Source organism: Grampus griseus (genome assembly GCF_964374135.1).
Source record: "Grampus griseus genome assembly, chromosome: 20".
NCBI lineage: Eukaryota > Metazoa > Chordata > Mammalia > Artiodactyla > Delphinidae > Grampus > Grampus griseus.
Genome location: NC_139014.1, coordinates 9,110,968 through 9,126,627, shown reverse-complemented (window position 1 = coordinate 9,126,627; position 15,660 = coordinate 9,110,968). Strand labels below are relative to the sequence as shown.

Genomic DNA, 15,660 nt, shown 5'->3' with positions numbered 1-15,660 from the left:
CTACCTGGGTGAGCACGTAGTCCTTCTGGGTTAGGTTCCAAAGGATTTCAAAGTGATCCACATCATGGAGCTCTTCAAAGGAGGCTTTCCACCCTCCTCGGCGCAGAGTCTGAGTAGGAGAAACGAGGGAAGAGGAAGCATGAGGCTGCGGGGGGCTGGGGGGAGAGGGGCCCTCGCAGCTGCCTGGCACATACCGGGTGCTAAGTATTTGTTGAATAAATGACTGGTATCGTGGGGTCCGTCTGGGTGAAATAAACAGGAAGATAATAAGACTGCATGACCCTCAACCTCGAGCCAAAAGCGGGGTGCTGGGGGTACCTGATAAAGTTCCCTGGACTGTCGGTGGAATTCGGGGCTGTCGTGTTGGCCCACAGTCACCAGGATGCGGCAGGCTGGATCCACAGGCTGTGTCGGGGCCGTCTTCAGGTGCCACTGTGGGCTGTTCCTTTGAGCATACTCCCTGGTGCAGGGAGTAAGTGTGGTCAGGACAGACAGCAGCCTTTGCTGCACCCCTGGCCCTCCTCGCAGGCTGCAGGCCAGCTGGGGGACGAGGGGACAAGTGACTCACAGGGTTGTGAGGAGAGAGGCATTCTCAGAGGTGTGCATGACAGGCTCCAGGTCATAGATCCCACTCACCAGGAAGAAGCCTGTGAAGGTAAGGAACAGTCACAGAGCCAGGCTGCAGGTGGGGCAAGATGGGGCCAGCCCGCCTCCAGGGCCAGTGGGGCAAGGCCACGGTAGGGGGCAGAGAAGAAGCAAAGCAGGCCCTGCTCCCCAGGCTCAAAGCCCCGAGGTCAAGCTACTCACAGCTGTTGAAATTTCAAGCAGCTGTTACAGACCCTCAGGCCCATCAGGAGAGGGTGAATGCTGCCCAGCCAGGCTCAGTCCCCGTGGAAACCTTTGAGGTTGGGCGTGACTCCATGCTTGGTCCAGTTGGCCAGGAGCATCATGGCAGCGAGGTGAGCCCCAGCTGAGTGTCCGCACAGGTAAATTCCTCTTGGGTGGGTCAGAGCAGAGAGCTGGGTTTGCATCCAGTATAACCAAAGCAACAGGCCAGTATCAAGGAGTCCCAATTTGCCTTTTGCTCCAAAGCCAGAGGGGGCAGTTGGGCTGCTTCCAAGATTAGTCCACTGTCCTCCCACTCAGTCTGACCAAAGGAAAATCTACAGCGATACCCACTGGTTGCCTGGATACTGTTTCTGGACAAACACGATGCTCTGGGTCACCTGGGCTACCATCTGGTCCAGGGTGCCTGTGCAGAGGGTAGCAGCTATGTCAGGCTCCGTCGGGGGCCCTCTCCCCGCCAAAGCCCACCAGCCCTTGCACCTGCAAGACTACCCTCATTACCTTTGGGGGCAACGTCATAGGCCACTATCACCACAGCCACTCCCTGTGCTGTCAGTGGGCCGACCATGAAGGCTGACGAGTCTTTACTGCAGAAGGAGACAAAGACGTGACAACTGGAGGCCACTTGGCCACTAGGCTGCTTCTGTGTCCTGTCCACCCAGGGCACTGTCGCTCTCTGACCTGGTGCAGTAAGGGAAGAAGGGAGGCTTTGTCCTTGCGACATCACATGCTAGCTATGGGACCCTAGAGACTCTGTTTAACCTCTGAGCCTAATTTCCTTCTCTGTAAAAAGGAACAATTATGTTTTTTCTCTTAGGGGCTGCTTTTGAGAATTGAAGGAGGTGAGACATGTAGAGAGCTTCACGAAGCAAAGGGTAAAACTGCAATAAATGCAGCATTGAGATGATATGCTTGAAGAGCAGTAGATCCTATAACAGGCAACGCCTTAGTAAGATCCTAGGGAACAACAGTGTCCCTGAAGATCCCAAATTCCCCTCTGCTTATCTTAGGATGCCCCGTGGTCCCAGTTTGCCTGGGACTCTCTTTTTTTACCACTGAAAACCCCAGGTCCTGGGAAACCACTCACTTCTGAGCAAACAGGGATGGTTAGTCACTGTGGTTTTCCATTTGATTAGAGTAGACTGAACAGGCTTTTCACCGGGTATAGTGGATCCAATAGTGTCCCCCAAAAAAACATGTCCAAATCCTAAACCCCCATACCTGCAAATGTGACCTTATCTGGAATAGGGGCTATGCAGATACAATTCAGAATCTTGAGATGGCATCATCCCAGATTCAGGATGGGCCTTAAATCAAATGACTGGTGACATTGTAAAAGAAAGGAGAGGGAGGATTGAAATACAGACACACGAAGACCCTGTGAAGATGAAAGTTGAGGTTGAAGTGATGCGGTCACAAGGCGAGAAAGACCCGGACACCCCAGAAGCTGCAAGAGGTAAGAACGGGTCCTCCCCAGAGCCTTCAGAGGGAGCGTAGCCCTGCCCACACCTTGAAGAATTTCAGATTTCTGGCCTCCAGAACTGTGAGGTAAGACATTTCTGTTGTCGGAGCCCCGAAGTTTGTGGTAAGTTGTTGCAGCAGCCCTAGGAAATGAAGAGTCCAGGCAAAGATGAATCTCCCTTTTTCTCCATTCATCCAAATCCCCCGACTCACCTTCCGCTCTGCCAGTATCCTCCATGAAAAAACACGAGGAACGGCAAGGCTGTAGGACAAGACAAAGGGCGTGTGGGCCGAGGCAGGGCTCCCAGCTGAGATCCATGGGGGACCACTAGCCCCCGCTTACCTTCAGACACTGCCTCAGGAAAGTAGATGTCCAGTTTCTCCCCTTCGCCGTCTCCATAGGGCACATCGAGCAGGTTCCTCCCGGTGGCCTGGGCCCTCTTGGTAGCTGTCTCCAGAAATGGACAAGTCGCTGTCAGCACAACCTCAGGCAGAACCTTTCTGCCGAAAGCCCCTTTGGGTTGACCAGTTAGCTCCAGCTATCAGTGCTTCCCCAAGTCCTCATGGTAATCGGGGCTGGGGGGGGGGGGTCTGAAGCATCCCACAGGTGCATAGTTACAAAGAGATCAGACTGGCCCATCCAAGTGGGGGCCAGAACCATCTGTGGCGTCTGTCTCTGGCGAGCTGGCAGCTCTGATGGGCACCGTTTCGACCACTACTGTATTACATGCTTATTATGTGTGTTACACCTGGCTATGTGCTCTGGGAAGTACAAACTTTTCCAAGTATTTGGAAAAATAACCTTCTAGGAACTAAGATATAAAATCACTTGAAATAAATAGATAATAAAGCAATATGAATATATAATTGAGCACCATGATGGGAGAGGTCAGAGGCATGTGAAAATTGGCTAGGACTGGGGTCAGGAGAAAGGAGGAAGTACATTTACGTAATTTACCATAAGTAAATTAAATACCAAAGGCAAAGGCCTGGAGGTGGGATGGGACTCTGTATGTTCATGTTGCAGTAAACAATGTCCCCTCAAGGCCCCACTTCGATCACTGAAACCCAGGAAGCTCAGCTCCCTCCACCACTGGGTGCCAGAGAGTGTAAACTGGTAAGTTCTTCCTGGGGGGCAACTTGGAAATATGTATCAAAGCCCAAGAAGATCATATTCCTTGATGCATAAGTCCTTATCCATACATTTATTATAAGGAAATAATCAGAAGTATTCTTAAGGACTTGTTTTAAAGATGCCCACACTAATGCTATTTATGACAGCAAAACATTGGACACAGCCCCAGTGATCTACAATAGAAAACAGCTAAAATACATTATGGTATAGCCCCTTTCTCTCCTTTATTTATTTATGTAAAATTTTTTATTTTATTTTTTAAAATTTATTTATTTATTTTTGGCTGCATTGGGTCATCATTGCTATGCGCGGGCTTTCTCTAGTTGTGGCGAGTGGGGGCTACTCTTTGTTGCCATGCGCGGGCTTTTCATTACAGTGGCTTCTCTTGTTGCGGAGCACGGGCTCCAGGCATGCAGGCTTCAGTAGTTGTGGCTCGCGGGCTCAGTGGTTGTGGCTCACGGGCTCTAGAGCACAGGCTCAGTAGTTGTGGTGCATGGGCTTAGTTGCTCCGAGGCATGTGGGATCCTCCTGGAGCAGGGCTCGAACCCATGTCCCCTGCATTAGCAGGCGGATTCTCAACCACTGCGCCACCAGGGAAGCCCCACTCCTTTATTTTTTATCCCAGCATTCATTAATCCTTCATATATTTTTTACTTGTTTACTGTCTGTCTGTCACCCTAACTAGAACATGAGCTCTGAGAAGACAAGGGCTTTGCTGTGCCCACCTCTGTACACCCAGGACCTGGTACATCATAACCACTTAAAAGAAAATTGTGTAGGGAATTCCCTGGTGGTCCAGTGGTTAGAACTCGCACTTTCACTGCCGAGGGCCTGCGTTCAATCCCTGGTCAGGGAACTAAGATCCCACAAGCCGTGTGGTGCAGCCAAAAAAAAAAAAAAGAAAACTGTGCTGCTCTGTGGTGACCTAAATGGGAAGGAAATCCAAAAAAGAGGGGATACATGTATATGTATAGCTGATTCATTTTGCTGTACAGCAGAAACTAACACAACATTGTAAAGCAACTGTACTCCAATAAAAATTAATTTTTAAAAAGAAAAGTGTGTAAAAAAAAGAAAGAAGAAGAAAATTATGTAATGAATAAATATTTCAGTAAGTAGTGTTGGGTCTATTGAATATCTGAAGGGAGAAAAAAATAGTTTCCTGATCCCTACCTCACACCACACCAGACCAATTCCAGATGGACCAGATGAAAGCGAAAACAATAAAGCTTTTAGAAAAGGAAATAGGAAATCCTAATGACCTTGGACTAGGCAAAGATTACACAAACAGGACCCAAAATGCATTAATCAAAAAGGAAATACTGGAGGGAGAGTATTTTGCCACGTAAAGAGCGAAAGCAGGTTACGCAAATACCATACAGCATGAACACTGCAATCTTTCTGATACTGAAGATTGGTGGCAAGAGACCTTCAACTTGGGATCCCTGTCCCTGGAAGCCTCCAGATCCCCAACCTTGGTGGCCACGGTCCCCCCGCCCACCGGCCCCTTCCCAAAAATACTCACCAGGGCTCCCTTGGGTTGGGTGATTCTGCAATTCCAGAAAGGGCAAACTAGGTAGATGAAGATAGTTTGCATAGATCGTGTTTATGCAAATGTGAATAAACTGTTAAAATGGGCCGCCTCCGTTTCTGCTGGACTGCTCAAGGCCAAGAGAAATAAAAATGATGGCAGGTGCCAAGTTTCCCACGTGCCTAAAGCAGGGACCAGACTGCCTCTGCAGGACAGGTGAGGTGACTGAAAAACCGATTTTGCCATCACCAACACTCCACCCTTGAGTGAGGGAACAAGGCCAGGGGGAGGCTTCTTAGGAAAGGGATGAGGCTGGCTGTGTTCTGTGGGTTCCCACTCCCTCTCCCATGGAGGGGTGGAAGGGGGCTTCCCGTCTCCTAAAGCTTCAAGCGACCAACTGCTCAGAGCCTGATGTGTGACTTCTACAAGGATCAGACCCAAACAGGCTTCACCTGCCCCCAGGTGCCACGCTGGGTGCAGACCACACTGCAGGACACACTTAACTGAATCAATCCATTATAAATAGGTACGTTTTACTTGATTAGAACCATGAGATTCTGTTAAGCAAATCAAATGCATTGCATTTGCGATTATAATTTGAAGTGCTTTTTTCAGAATTCCATCACATCTTGTAAGTTGCGCTGAAAAGTTGACGGGAATTTAATCTGTGAAAGTTATGAGCTATCTGAGCATTAACTTAAAAAAAAAATGAAATGCCATTCATTTTTCTTTTGAAGAAATAATATGTTTATATGGTTAAAAAATATACAACAGGCATTTGCATGAAATATCCCTGCCAAGGTGACTGTTATTATTAATACGGATATGGACTCTCTCTCCCTTTAATCCAAAGGGCAGCGTATGAAATACATTTCTGCCCTGCCTGTTTCAATTCATCTTTCTTGGAGAGCTTTCCCAATCAGTACATAGACAGCTTCCTCGTTCTTTTCTTTTTTTCATAAAGTTAACTTGCTATTCCATCCTACGGCTGCACCTTAATTTATTTAATCAGTAGTGACACTTTTTTTTTTTTTTTTTTGCGGTACGCGGGCCTCTCACTGTTGTGGCCTCTCCCGTTGCAGCGGAGCACAGGCTCCGGACGCACAGGCTCAGCGGCCATGGCTCACGGGCCCAGCCGCTCCGTGGCATGTGGGATCTTCCCGGACCGGGGCACGAACCCACGTCCCCTGCATCGGCAGGCGGACTCTCAACCACTGCGCCACCAGGGAAGCCCAGTAGTGACACTTTTTAGGGCAAACAAACCACATCTGATCATCAGTAAAGTCTCCCAGCTCCCTCTCTGCTTATCCTGAATCCTGAGTCTTCTCCCCACCCCTACTGAGACCACCCTGGAACCCCTTCACTACTCCCTTGGAAGCAGGGACAGTCCCTCTCCACTCCCTTGCTTTCACCAGGGCTCCATCCAGCCACACGTGTGCGCCGGGTATAACTAGCATCACATCCTGTTGATCTGAGGCGCAAATTCAATCGGAGCCTCGCGTCTTAGTTGCTGAGGCTGCCTTAACGAAATGCCATACAGTGGGGGGGCTTCGACGACAGACATTTTTTTCGCCCAGTTCTGGACACTGGAAGGCAGGGTCAAGGTGCCAGGTGGGGTGATGTCTGGTGAGGGCCCTCCCCAGGGGTGGCAGATGACCTTCTCGCTGTGCGCTCCCGTGGCCTCTTTGTGCTTGGGAGGAGCTCTCCCTCTCTAGGGGGAGGAACCCTCTGTGTCTCTTCTAATAATCCTACTGGATCAGGACCCCATCCTTACGACCTCATTTAACCTTCATTACTTCCTTAGAGGCCCCATCTCTAAACACAGCTACAGTAGGGGTTAGGGCTTCTACACGTGAATTTTGGGGAGACACAAAATTCGGTCTATAACAGCCCCCACACTCCCCCCAAAGGCCCTGGAGCTCCCCTGCTCGCCTTCTCTGAGGGGTTTGCCAACCACCCTCCCACCAGCACTGTGTGAAGGTGTTTGTTCCCGACAAGCTCGTCAACACAGCAGGCTCAGCAAAGGGGAGCAACTTAATTAACGCAAGGGTTCTGGAAGTGTACGTGGACCAACAAGATTTATGCTGTGCCAAAACTAAGAAAAAGATGATGCAATTTATGCCCTAAGCTGAAGAGCAATTAAAACCAAGCAGCTATCGATATTCGTTATCATGCATAAAAAAGTCTTCCTCCAGTATTAAAAAACCCAACCGACCCTGAGCCAGAGAAATTGCCTCTCTCCAGGAGGTGGTATGACGGTGATGGCGGGCAGCTGGCTGCAAGGACAGAGAATGGGGGGACCCACTGCCTCCTCCAGAGCATGAATCCTGCCAGCCCTCCAGGCGCTGCACTTACAGGCAGCACAGGAGGGCTTCAACAAGACACCCCAGCATAAACCCTATTACAAACTTCCTTTTTTGAAAAAGCAAAACTTCGGTTTCTATTAATCACAGTCCAAAGTGTCACAGCTCTTACAGAGAGAAACTCCAGGTCCCTGGACCCAACTGAGCATCGTGTTAGAGCAATTAGGGGGAGCAGTGGCCTAGAGACTAATGTAGGCGTGGGGCGGGGAGACCCATTAGACAGTCACGGAGAGCTGAAGACCAAGGGTTCATCACGTCTGGGGCAGCAATTTAAGAGGAGGCTGGGGCCCATCAGCCTCCATCTAGTTTCAGAACTATTCTCCCCCAGTCTTTTAATTCATTTAGCAAACAAATACTTATATAAGCAGCAGCCTTGTGCCCATTTTGGAATATCGTAGTGACAAAATAATAAAAAAAATCCAAATCACATGTGCCTTACCCCTTAGTGAGGGGGACAAGCAGTTACAGAAAGATGTCAGGTGGTAACATGTGCTACAAAAATGAGCCAGAATCTGAAAAGGCTACATAGTGTATGATTCCAACTATAGGACATTCTGGAAAAGGTGAAACCATGGAAACAGTGAAAAGATCAGTGGCTTCTAGGGAGCGGGCGGGGAGGGGGGAGAGGGATGAATATGTAGAATACGGGATTTTTAGAGCAGTGAACACACATTGGGAGCCATTGTCTGCCAGAACCAGTGGACAAGCTGGAGAAGCTGGGGGACGTCAGCGGGGTGGGGTTCTGGGGCTCAGTCACAGTGAGTTCGTAGCCAAATCTGTGATAACCAAAGTCAGAGAAAAACCAAGTTTCCCAGGAGGAGGGAGTGGAAACCAGCAGAGTGGCACAGGCTGAAGAAGTGGAGAGGGGGGTGGTCAGGAGAGAAGACAAAGGCCCCCCCTTCTTCCCAGCACCTAGCACAGTGCCCCCGGGGCATGAGGACTTGCAGATGGACAGAGAGAAGTGGTAGTGCTGCAAAAGATTAAAAATAATTTATTGAGGTGAAACTCACATAACAAAATTAACTACTTTAGGGACTTCCCTGGTAGCGCAGTGGTTAAGAATCTGCCTGCCAATGCAGGGGACACAGGTTTGATCCCTGGTCCGGGAAGATCCCACATGCCGTGGAGCAACTAAGCCCGTGAACCACAACTACTGAGCTTGTGCTCTAGAGCCCGCGAGCCACAACTACTGAGCCCGCGTGCCACAACTGCTGAAGCCCGCGCTCCGCAACAAGAGAAGCCACCGCAATGAGAAGCCCGTGCACCGCCATGAGGAGTAGCCCCCCCACTCGCTGCAACTAGAGAAAGCCCGCGCGCAGCAACAAAGACCCGACGCAGCCAAAAATAAATAAATAAACAAATTTTTAAAAAATTAACCATTTTAAAGTGAACAATTCAGTGGCACTTAGCACATTCACAATGTCATGCAACCATCACCTCTATCTAGTTCCAAAACATTTTCATCACCCCAGAAGAACACCCCCTACCCGTTAAGCAGTGTCTCCCCAAACCCCCCTTACCCCAGACACTGTAACCACTAACTGCTTTCTGTTCCTACGGATTTCCCTATTCTGGACAATTCACCTAAATGTGACCTTTTGTTCCTGGCTTCCTTCACTGAGCATTGTGGTTTCAGGGTCCATCCATGTTCTAGTAGGTATCAGTACCTCACTACTTTTTAGGGCCAAACACTATTCCATTGTATGGACATATCACATTTTGTATATCCATTCATCTGTGGATGAACATTTGGGCTGCTTCCACCTTTTGGCAACCGTGAGTAATGCTATGAACATGTGTGTACAAGTACTTGTTTGAGAACTTATTTTCAATTCTTTTGGGTTAGAAAGATTTTTTTTTTTTTCCGTCGGTACGCGGGCCTCTCACAGTTGTGGCCTCTCCCGTTGCGGAGCACAGGCTCCGGACGCGCAGGCTCAGTGGCCATGGCTCACGGGCCCAGCCACTCCACGGCATGTGGGATCTTCCCAGACTGGGGCACGAACCAGTGTCCCCTGCATCGGCAGGCGGACTCTCAACCACTGCGCCACCAGGGAAGCCCTGGGTTAGAAAGAATTTTTAAAATTGAAGTGTAGTTGACTTACAATATTATATTAGTTTCAGGTGTACAACTCAGTGATTCAACGTTTTATAGATTACACTCCATTTAAAGTTATTACAAAACAATGGCTATATTTCCCTGTGCTATACAATATATCCTGTTGTTTCTCCATTTTATACATAGTATCTCTTCTAGAAATAATTTTTAAGGCTGTTTATGCTATTAAAAACAAGATTGCACATTATAAGTACAGAACACTTTCTCCTAGGAGAAAAAAAGACTATAAGAAATGATCTCACAGTGTTAACAATGGGTGACAATTATTGACGGTTTTATTTTCTAAAATCCTTTTCAATCAGCAAATGCTCCTTTTGTAATCAGAAAACAATTGTTGCCTAAAAATAGCCAACCTCAGAGAGTGCAGAGCAGGGCTATTATAACGTGGTCTGTGGACAATGGGTGTCCCACACGGCTTGCTACTGGTTCATGATGAACTAAGTAAAAAGGTGGAAGTAAACATTTGGAATACATGCAGTTTGGTAGAATGGCTGTGTCTATCGAACTTAACAAGAAATTAGGGCTTTCAAACAAAAACTTGTACATGAATGTTCACAACAGCACTTTTCACAGTCGCCAAAAGGTGGAAACAACCCAAATGTCCATCAGCGGATGAATGGATAAACAAAACGTGGTCCATCCATACAATGGAAAATTATTCATCCATAGAAAGGAATGAAGCACTGACTTTCTATAACATGGTTGGACCTTGGAAACATTATGCGAAGGGAAAGCCACCAGACACAAAAGACCACATCTTGTAGGATTCCATTTATACGAAACGTCCAGAATAGGAAAATCCACAGAGACAGAAAGCAGTCAGTGGCTGCCAGGGGGCTGCTTAACGGGTAGGGGCTTTCCTTCTGGGGTGATGAAAATGTGTTGGAACCAGGTAGAGGAGATGGTTGTACAACATCGTTAAGGTACTAAATGCTGCTGAATTGTACACTTTACAATGGTTAAAGTGGTACATTTTATGTTATGTGTATTTTATCACAGTAAAACAAAATTGGGGCCTGTATTTTGCGTGCCTTTGTTTTCTTCCTTTGGTTTTTCTGATGGAGAGGAAAAAGCACAATCTCAGCCTTGAAAGGCAGGAGGGGTCCTCAGAGAGGCTCTCGGTCGCAGGGGCTGTCAATCACGAGGCCCCACCCACCTCACTGGTGATTGGTGCTCCTTGGGCGAGGCGTGGTTTGGGGGAATGGGAGTTTGGAACTGTGCCCCAAGCCGGGTTATACATATACCTCCTTTAGTTTCTTGTACAATGTGTTTTTACTGAGTCTTGTTAATCAAATTTAATAGCTACTGGTAGAGGAAACAGTTCTTCAAACCTTCCTCTGCCGGTGCTCACCCAGCTGTCCCCAGGTGCCCAGCCTGAGAGAGGCCAGGCCTTGGTGGAGGATAAAAATGACCTACTCATTGGAAGAGGGCAGTCCCCACTGCAAGTTCCAGGTCGACGCTGTTAGAATGAATATAGATCAAAAGAAAAACAATTTCATTCTCCGTAGTGCAAAAAAGGAAAAGAGAGTTTACCTTCCTCCCTTTTCTTAGAGCATTTATTTTTAGGAGACCTCATCAAATATCCTTTCTCTACCCCTTTGGGAATGTGTGTAAATATTTTATCTATCTATCTATCTATCGCTGCGCGGCTTGTGGGATCTTAGTTCGCATACCGGGGACTGAACCCCGGCCCTCCGCGTGGAGTCCTAACCACTGGACTGCCAGGGAATTCCCCATATGTAAATATTTTTTAAAGCTAAAAGAGTCTCTTGCCAGTTTTACAACCTAGGAATGTTCTTCTCAAAGACCTGGGAGCTCTCCCTTTGAAATATAATTATCGAGCAAGATACCCCATGGGAGAGAAGGACCCTAACTTCTGCAGGCACCTGGCTCCAAGTTGCAAAACCTCCTCTTGCCTTAAGGATATGGGAATTTCTCGTCTTCCTCTGGATAAAGGCAATTTGCAAACACAGATGGCCACCCTTATGGAATTAGGATGGACTAGGGCAGTAGATAGTGCCCTCAGGTCCTCTTGCTTGAACACAGGTATGCTGATTTTGAGAACAGGTATGCCCTAGGGATATAAGCCTGGCTGTATAAAAGGGTGAGGTTTCTTTCTGGTTTTGCAATCTCCTTACTCAATTAAAAATCATGTTTTCTTTCTCTTCTACCTCTGTGGAGAGGTTTTCTGGGTTGGCGGGGGATTCCACTGTTCATTTTTTCCGCGTTACATTCCTTCACCATCTTCTGGGAGTTTGACTCCAAGGAGGCAATCTGCAAGTCCAGAGGTCTGGGGAACTCAACCAAGAGAGGCAGCTGGTGGGCACTCACCAACGCCACCTGCCTGTCATCACCCCTTGTCAGCCTGCTCCCCTCTTACCTGGAAGCTCAGCTCTGGGAAGTGGTGGCTGTCCCTAGCCACGTGAGCTTGGGTGAGTTGTTTAACCTCATCATGCAGGACTAGGATGGGGTGAGTGAGACACCTCAGGCACAGCATGGGGCAGGGCACCAAAGACTCAGTAATGAGGATCGCTATGGGCTGAAGGCTTGTGTCTCCCAAAAATTCATACGCTATTTTGATGGTGACTTTGGGAGGTAATTAGGTTTAGTTGAGGTCATGAGGGTGGAGCCCTTGTGATGAGATTAGTGGCCTTATAAAAAGAGGAAGAGCAAGCGTTTCTTTCTCTCTCTTTCTGCCATGTGAGGATGCAGGGGAAAGGGGTCTATCTGCAAGCCAGGAAGAGTACCCTCACCAAGGAACCAAATCATTTGGCACCTTTTTTTTTTTTTTTTTCAGTTGGCACGTTGATCTTGGACTTCTCAGCCTCCAGAACTGGGAGAAAGAGATTCCTATTGTTTAAACCACCCAGCCTATGGCATTTTGTTATGGCAGCCTGAGCTGACCAATACAAAGATAACATTTAAGTGCAATATTTTTAAAAATCAAAATTAATGCCAAAAAGTCCACGATGAAAGAAATATCAACATTTCCAATAGAGACAGCCTCCAACCCTGCGCATGCATGGCTCCGCCCACTCGTCTGGCCCTGATGCCCCCCTGTTGTCGCACTCACCTTCTTCACCAATGAAATAGGGCAGATGCACCTGCGGCACCTCTGGGCCAGCTGGAGCATCGAAAATAGGAAGGGAGGTAGGATGTGAATGTAAAGCTGTCCATAGGGCTTCTCAGGAGGGATTGCTAAAGACAGTCTCTGAGGGCAACAGCCTCAGAGTCTCTTCTAAGCCCTTGCTTCTTATGAGAGACTCCCTTTCTCTACAGGGTCAGCTCTTTTCTCCCTCAAGACAATTACAATAGACAAACAGGTTTTCTACCAGCTCATGTAGGTTTCTCTGCACACTCAAATATATATTGAGTATATAGAGACATATTTGGTGCAGAGCTAGGCACAGTAGGGGACTCTGAAGAGCCCAGGACACAGCTCCACCCCCTATCAGGACAGGGAGGGCGCTGAAATGTGCTGGAACCAACCCCCACTAGCCTGTCCCTCCAGCTGGCTTATCTCAGTGTAGAGAACCACCAACCCTGGGAGCTCCAGTCAGCCTGCTGACACAAAGCTCATTTGCCAACATCCAGTTTTCCGACTTGGAGGAGAGGCTGGCTGCTCCCTCACCCACACATCCCCCATGGAGCCCACCTGCCCAACCCACTCAAAAGGTGGCAGCACAACACTCTAGAGACCCAGGGCTGGGATGGGAATTAACCTTGAGACTTCACTAGCTTACAGATTCCCAAGCCCTGATTTCTCTAAAGAAAAAAAAAAAGACCTCTTTGCTTTTTGTAGATAGCAACAACATCCCGCATTCAGCAGCCACATTCCTTTTCTCACTCCACTTCCCTGGGCCACTGTGGCCTTAGGGCCTGGGCATAGTTGGCAGGTTGGCTGAGCAGGAGGGGAGGTGGGGCATGGTCACTGCCCCTGCCCTGCCTCCGGCAGTCCTGCAGCGAGGGCTCCGGGGCGCCTGGGCCCGAGCAGATGAGGTGCCTGGACTTTGGGAACTGTCCCGAGAGGCTGGGGCTGGGAGGCCCCTCCTCCCCGCCCTGGCATCCTGAAACACTGCCACATGCTAAAGTCCACCTGAAGCGGCCACAGAGAGAGCCCCCGGTACCTTCGTTTCCTATCTGTGAGTAGGTCCTCAAGGCCTCCTCTGCTCCCAGTCGGACGACCCATCTGCTGGGGGAGTACTGATTCTCCAGCTCCTACGGGACAAAGACACGAAGTTCCATAAGACCTTTGACCTCCACGCAGACTGTGCTCCCGCCCCTCCGCGTGCCTGGAGAAGCCCCTTCCCTGATATCTCAGGCTCTCATAGATGCCCTTAGCTTCCTTCAAGCCCCCCAGTCTCCAGCCTGACAATCCACTCCCCACTCTCCCCCACTAACTAATTAGGTGTTTCAGATACAACACTGCAGATGCTGCCAGATCCACAGTCTAGAGCAATGGCCATGCCTTTAACCAGCAGGACAGCTTCACAGGGAAGTGAGGTCCCATAGATCTGTCCCAGTCAATGCCATCATGGGTACCACTTCCACAGCGGCTAAGACCACAGGAAGCCAGGGAGCTGGGGTGGCCGCTGCAGAGAAAGTGAGGTAGAGCTGATATTCCCTGAAAAGGTATGATTCTGACTGCAGGTGGACGCAGCACAATCGGTGAAACAGAGGTGAAGAGGAAGGAATCAAAGGTCAGTTTGGAAATGTTGACCAGCCAGATTGCTGAAACACAGAGGTGAGGCTGGGAAGCGGGGGCTGGGGGGTGGAGGGTCTTGAATGTCAAGCTAAGATGTTCAGACTTAACACAGAAAGTAATAAGGAACCAGGTTTTGGAGAAAGGGCTCAGAGGCAAAACAACAACAACAAAAAAACAGGTGAAGGCTGGACTGGAGAATTTGAAGACAGGTGGCCTCATGGAAAGGTCTTGGGCTCTGGAATCAGATGGGCTGAGTGCCATCCAAGCTCCATCACTTGCAGGCTTTTTACCCTGGGCAACTTACTGACAGTCAGTTCCCTCATCTGTATAATGGGCAAAACAATAGTACTTTACTTCATTCACATGACTTATAGCTTTCAGCCTTGTGAGGCTGTATACCTTGTGAGGCTGAAAGCTATAAGGCATGTAAATGAAGTCAAGCTAGCCACTCAAATTTGGGTTTCCCCTTCTTCCCATTGAACGGGGTTCTTGGCCAGGGGTCTTTGGATCTGTACAATCTATGCCCGTCGGATGTTTGCAGTCATACCTCGCACACTCTGTGACTGCTATCATCATCATCTTTTATTATTGCTATTATTTATAATAATGAAAATGCAATGGGTTTCTGAAAGTGCTCTGATATTATAGGGGTGTGTGTGTGTGTGTGTGTGTGTCTATGTGTGAGACAGAGAGAGACAGACAGACAGAGAGAGACCGAAAAAGAGAGGTTAGGATTTCTTGGGGGCAGTATCTGTAACTGTCACCACATTCTTAGAGGCGTCCGTGACCAGAGAAAGAACCACTACCTTAAATGTAGGAAAACTAGTTAGGAAATTATAACAGAATGATAAGCATAACAAATGCTTTGCATATGTGGTTTCTAACCCCCATAACCTTCCCTCAGTAAATACCAGCCCTCCGGTATTTACTTCTTCAGGTCTGACACATCCTCCAAACATTGCACAACCTCAGATTAAGGTCCAGAACTTCGGCCCCAACCTCATCCCGGTTTATGGGTATTGACATAGCCAGGGCTGGACTTCCCTGGCGGTCCAGTGGTTAGGAATCCGCGCTTCCACTGCAGGGGCACGGGTTCAATCCATGATCAGGGGACTAAGATCCTGCATGCCGCACAGTGAGGCCAAAAAAAAGTAGAAAAACATAGCCAGGGCTTCCATTTCCTCTACCCTTAAAATCAGGCTAGCAAAAGCCTACCTGTGGCGAGAAGTAAAATATCAATAAATCACAGTGCTAAAGCTTTCGGGAGCTGGCACACAGTAGGCTATCAACGGCGCCCACAGGAGTGGTTCTAAACTTTCCTCTCAACCCCCATCTCATCTCTGAACCACACTCCTCAGCCCCAGCCTCTCCCAGTGATCCGCCTACCTCTTTAGACATCCTCTTCCAGGGAGCCCCGCCCTCAGGACCTCCGTCCAAGTCGGCCATCCCGTCCATCCCGCTGTGTACGAGCCGCCAGGCGCCCGGGCCGCCCTTTTATGCCAG

General features: G+C 48.7%; 1 protein-coding gene across 4 annotated transcripts in view; it reads right to left on the bottom strand.

Annotated features, from left to right (window-relative positions):
* AFMID (arylformamidase) overlaps window positions 1-15,660 on the bottom strand; it is a 24,543-nt gene extending 8,883 nt beyond the window's left edge. For 2 of the 4 annotated variants that reach the window (XM_082678467.1, XM_082678469.1), the window contains exons 1-11: window positions 15,544-15,660; window positions 13,580-13,670; window positions 12,526-12,576; window positions 2,651-2,755; window positions 2,521-2,569; window positions 1,348-1,433; window positions 1,180-1,252; window positions 899-996; window positions 569-647; window positions 319-460; window positions 5-109 (exon numbers count right to left, since the gene is read on the bottom strand). In XM_082678467.1, coding sequence (XP_082534593.1) covers window positions 5-109; window positions 319-460; window positions 569-647; window positions 899-996; window positions 1,180-1,252; window positions 1,348-1,433; window positions 2,521-2,569; window positions 2,651-2,755; window positions 12,526-12,576; window positions 13,580-13,670; window positions 15,544-15,612 — 948 coding nt within the window. In that variant the 5' untranslated portion in view covers window positions 15,613-15,660. The remainder of the gene's footprint in view (window positions 1-4; window positions 110-318; window positions 461-568; window positions 648-898; window positions 997-1,179; window positions 1,253-1,347; window positions 1,434-2,520; window positions 2,570-2,650; window positions 2,756-12,525; window positions 12,577-13,579; window positions 13,671-15,543) is intronic. The other 2 variants (XM_082678468.1, XM_082678470.1) reach the window with 1 other exon arrangement.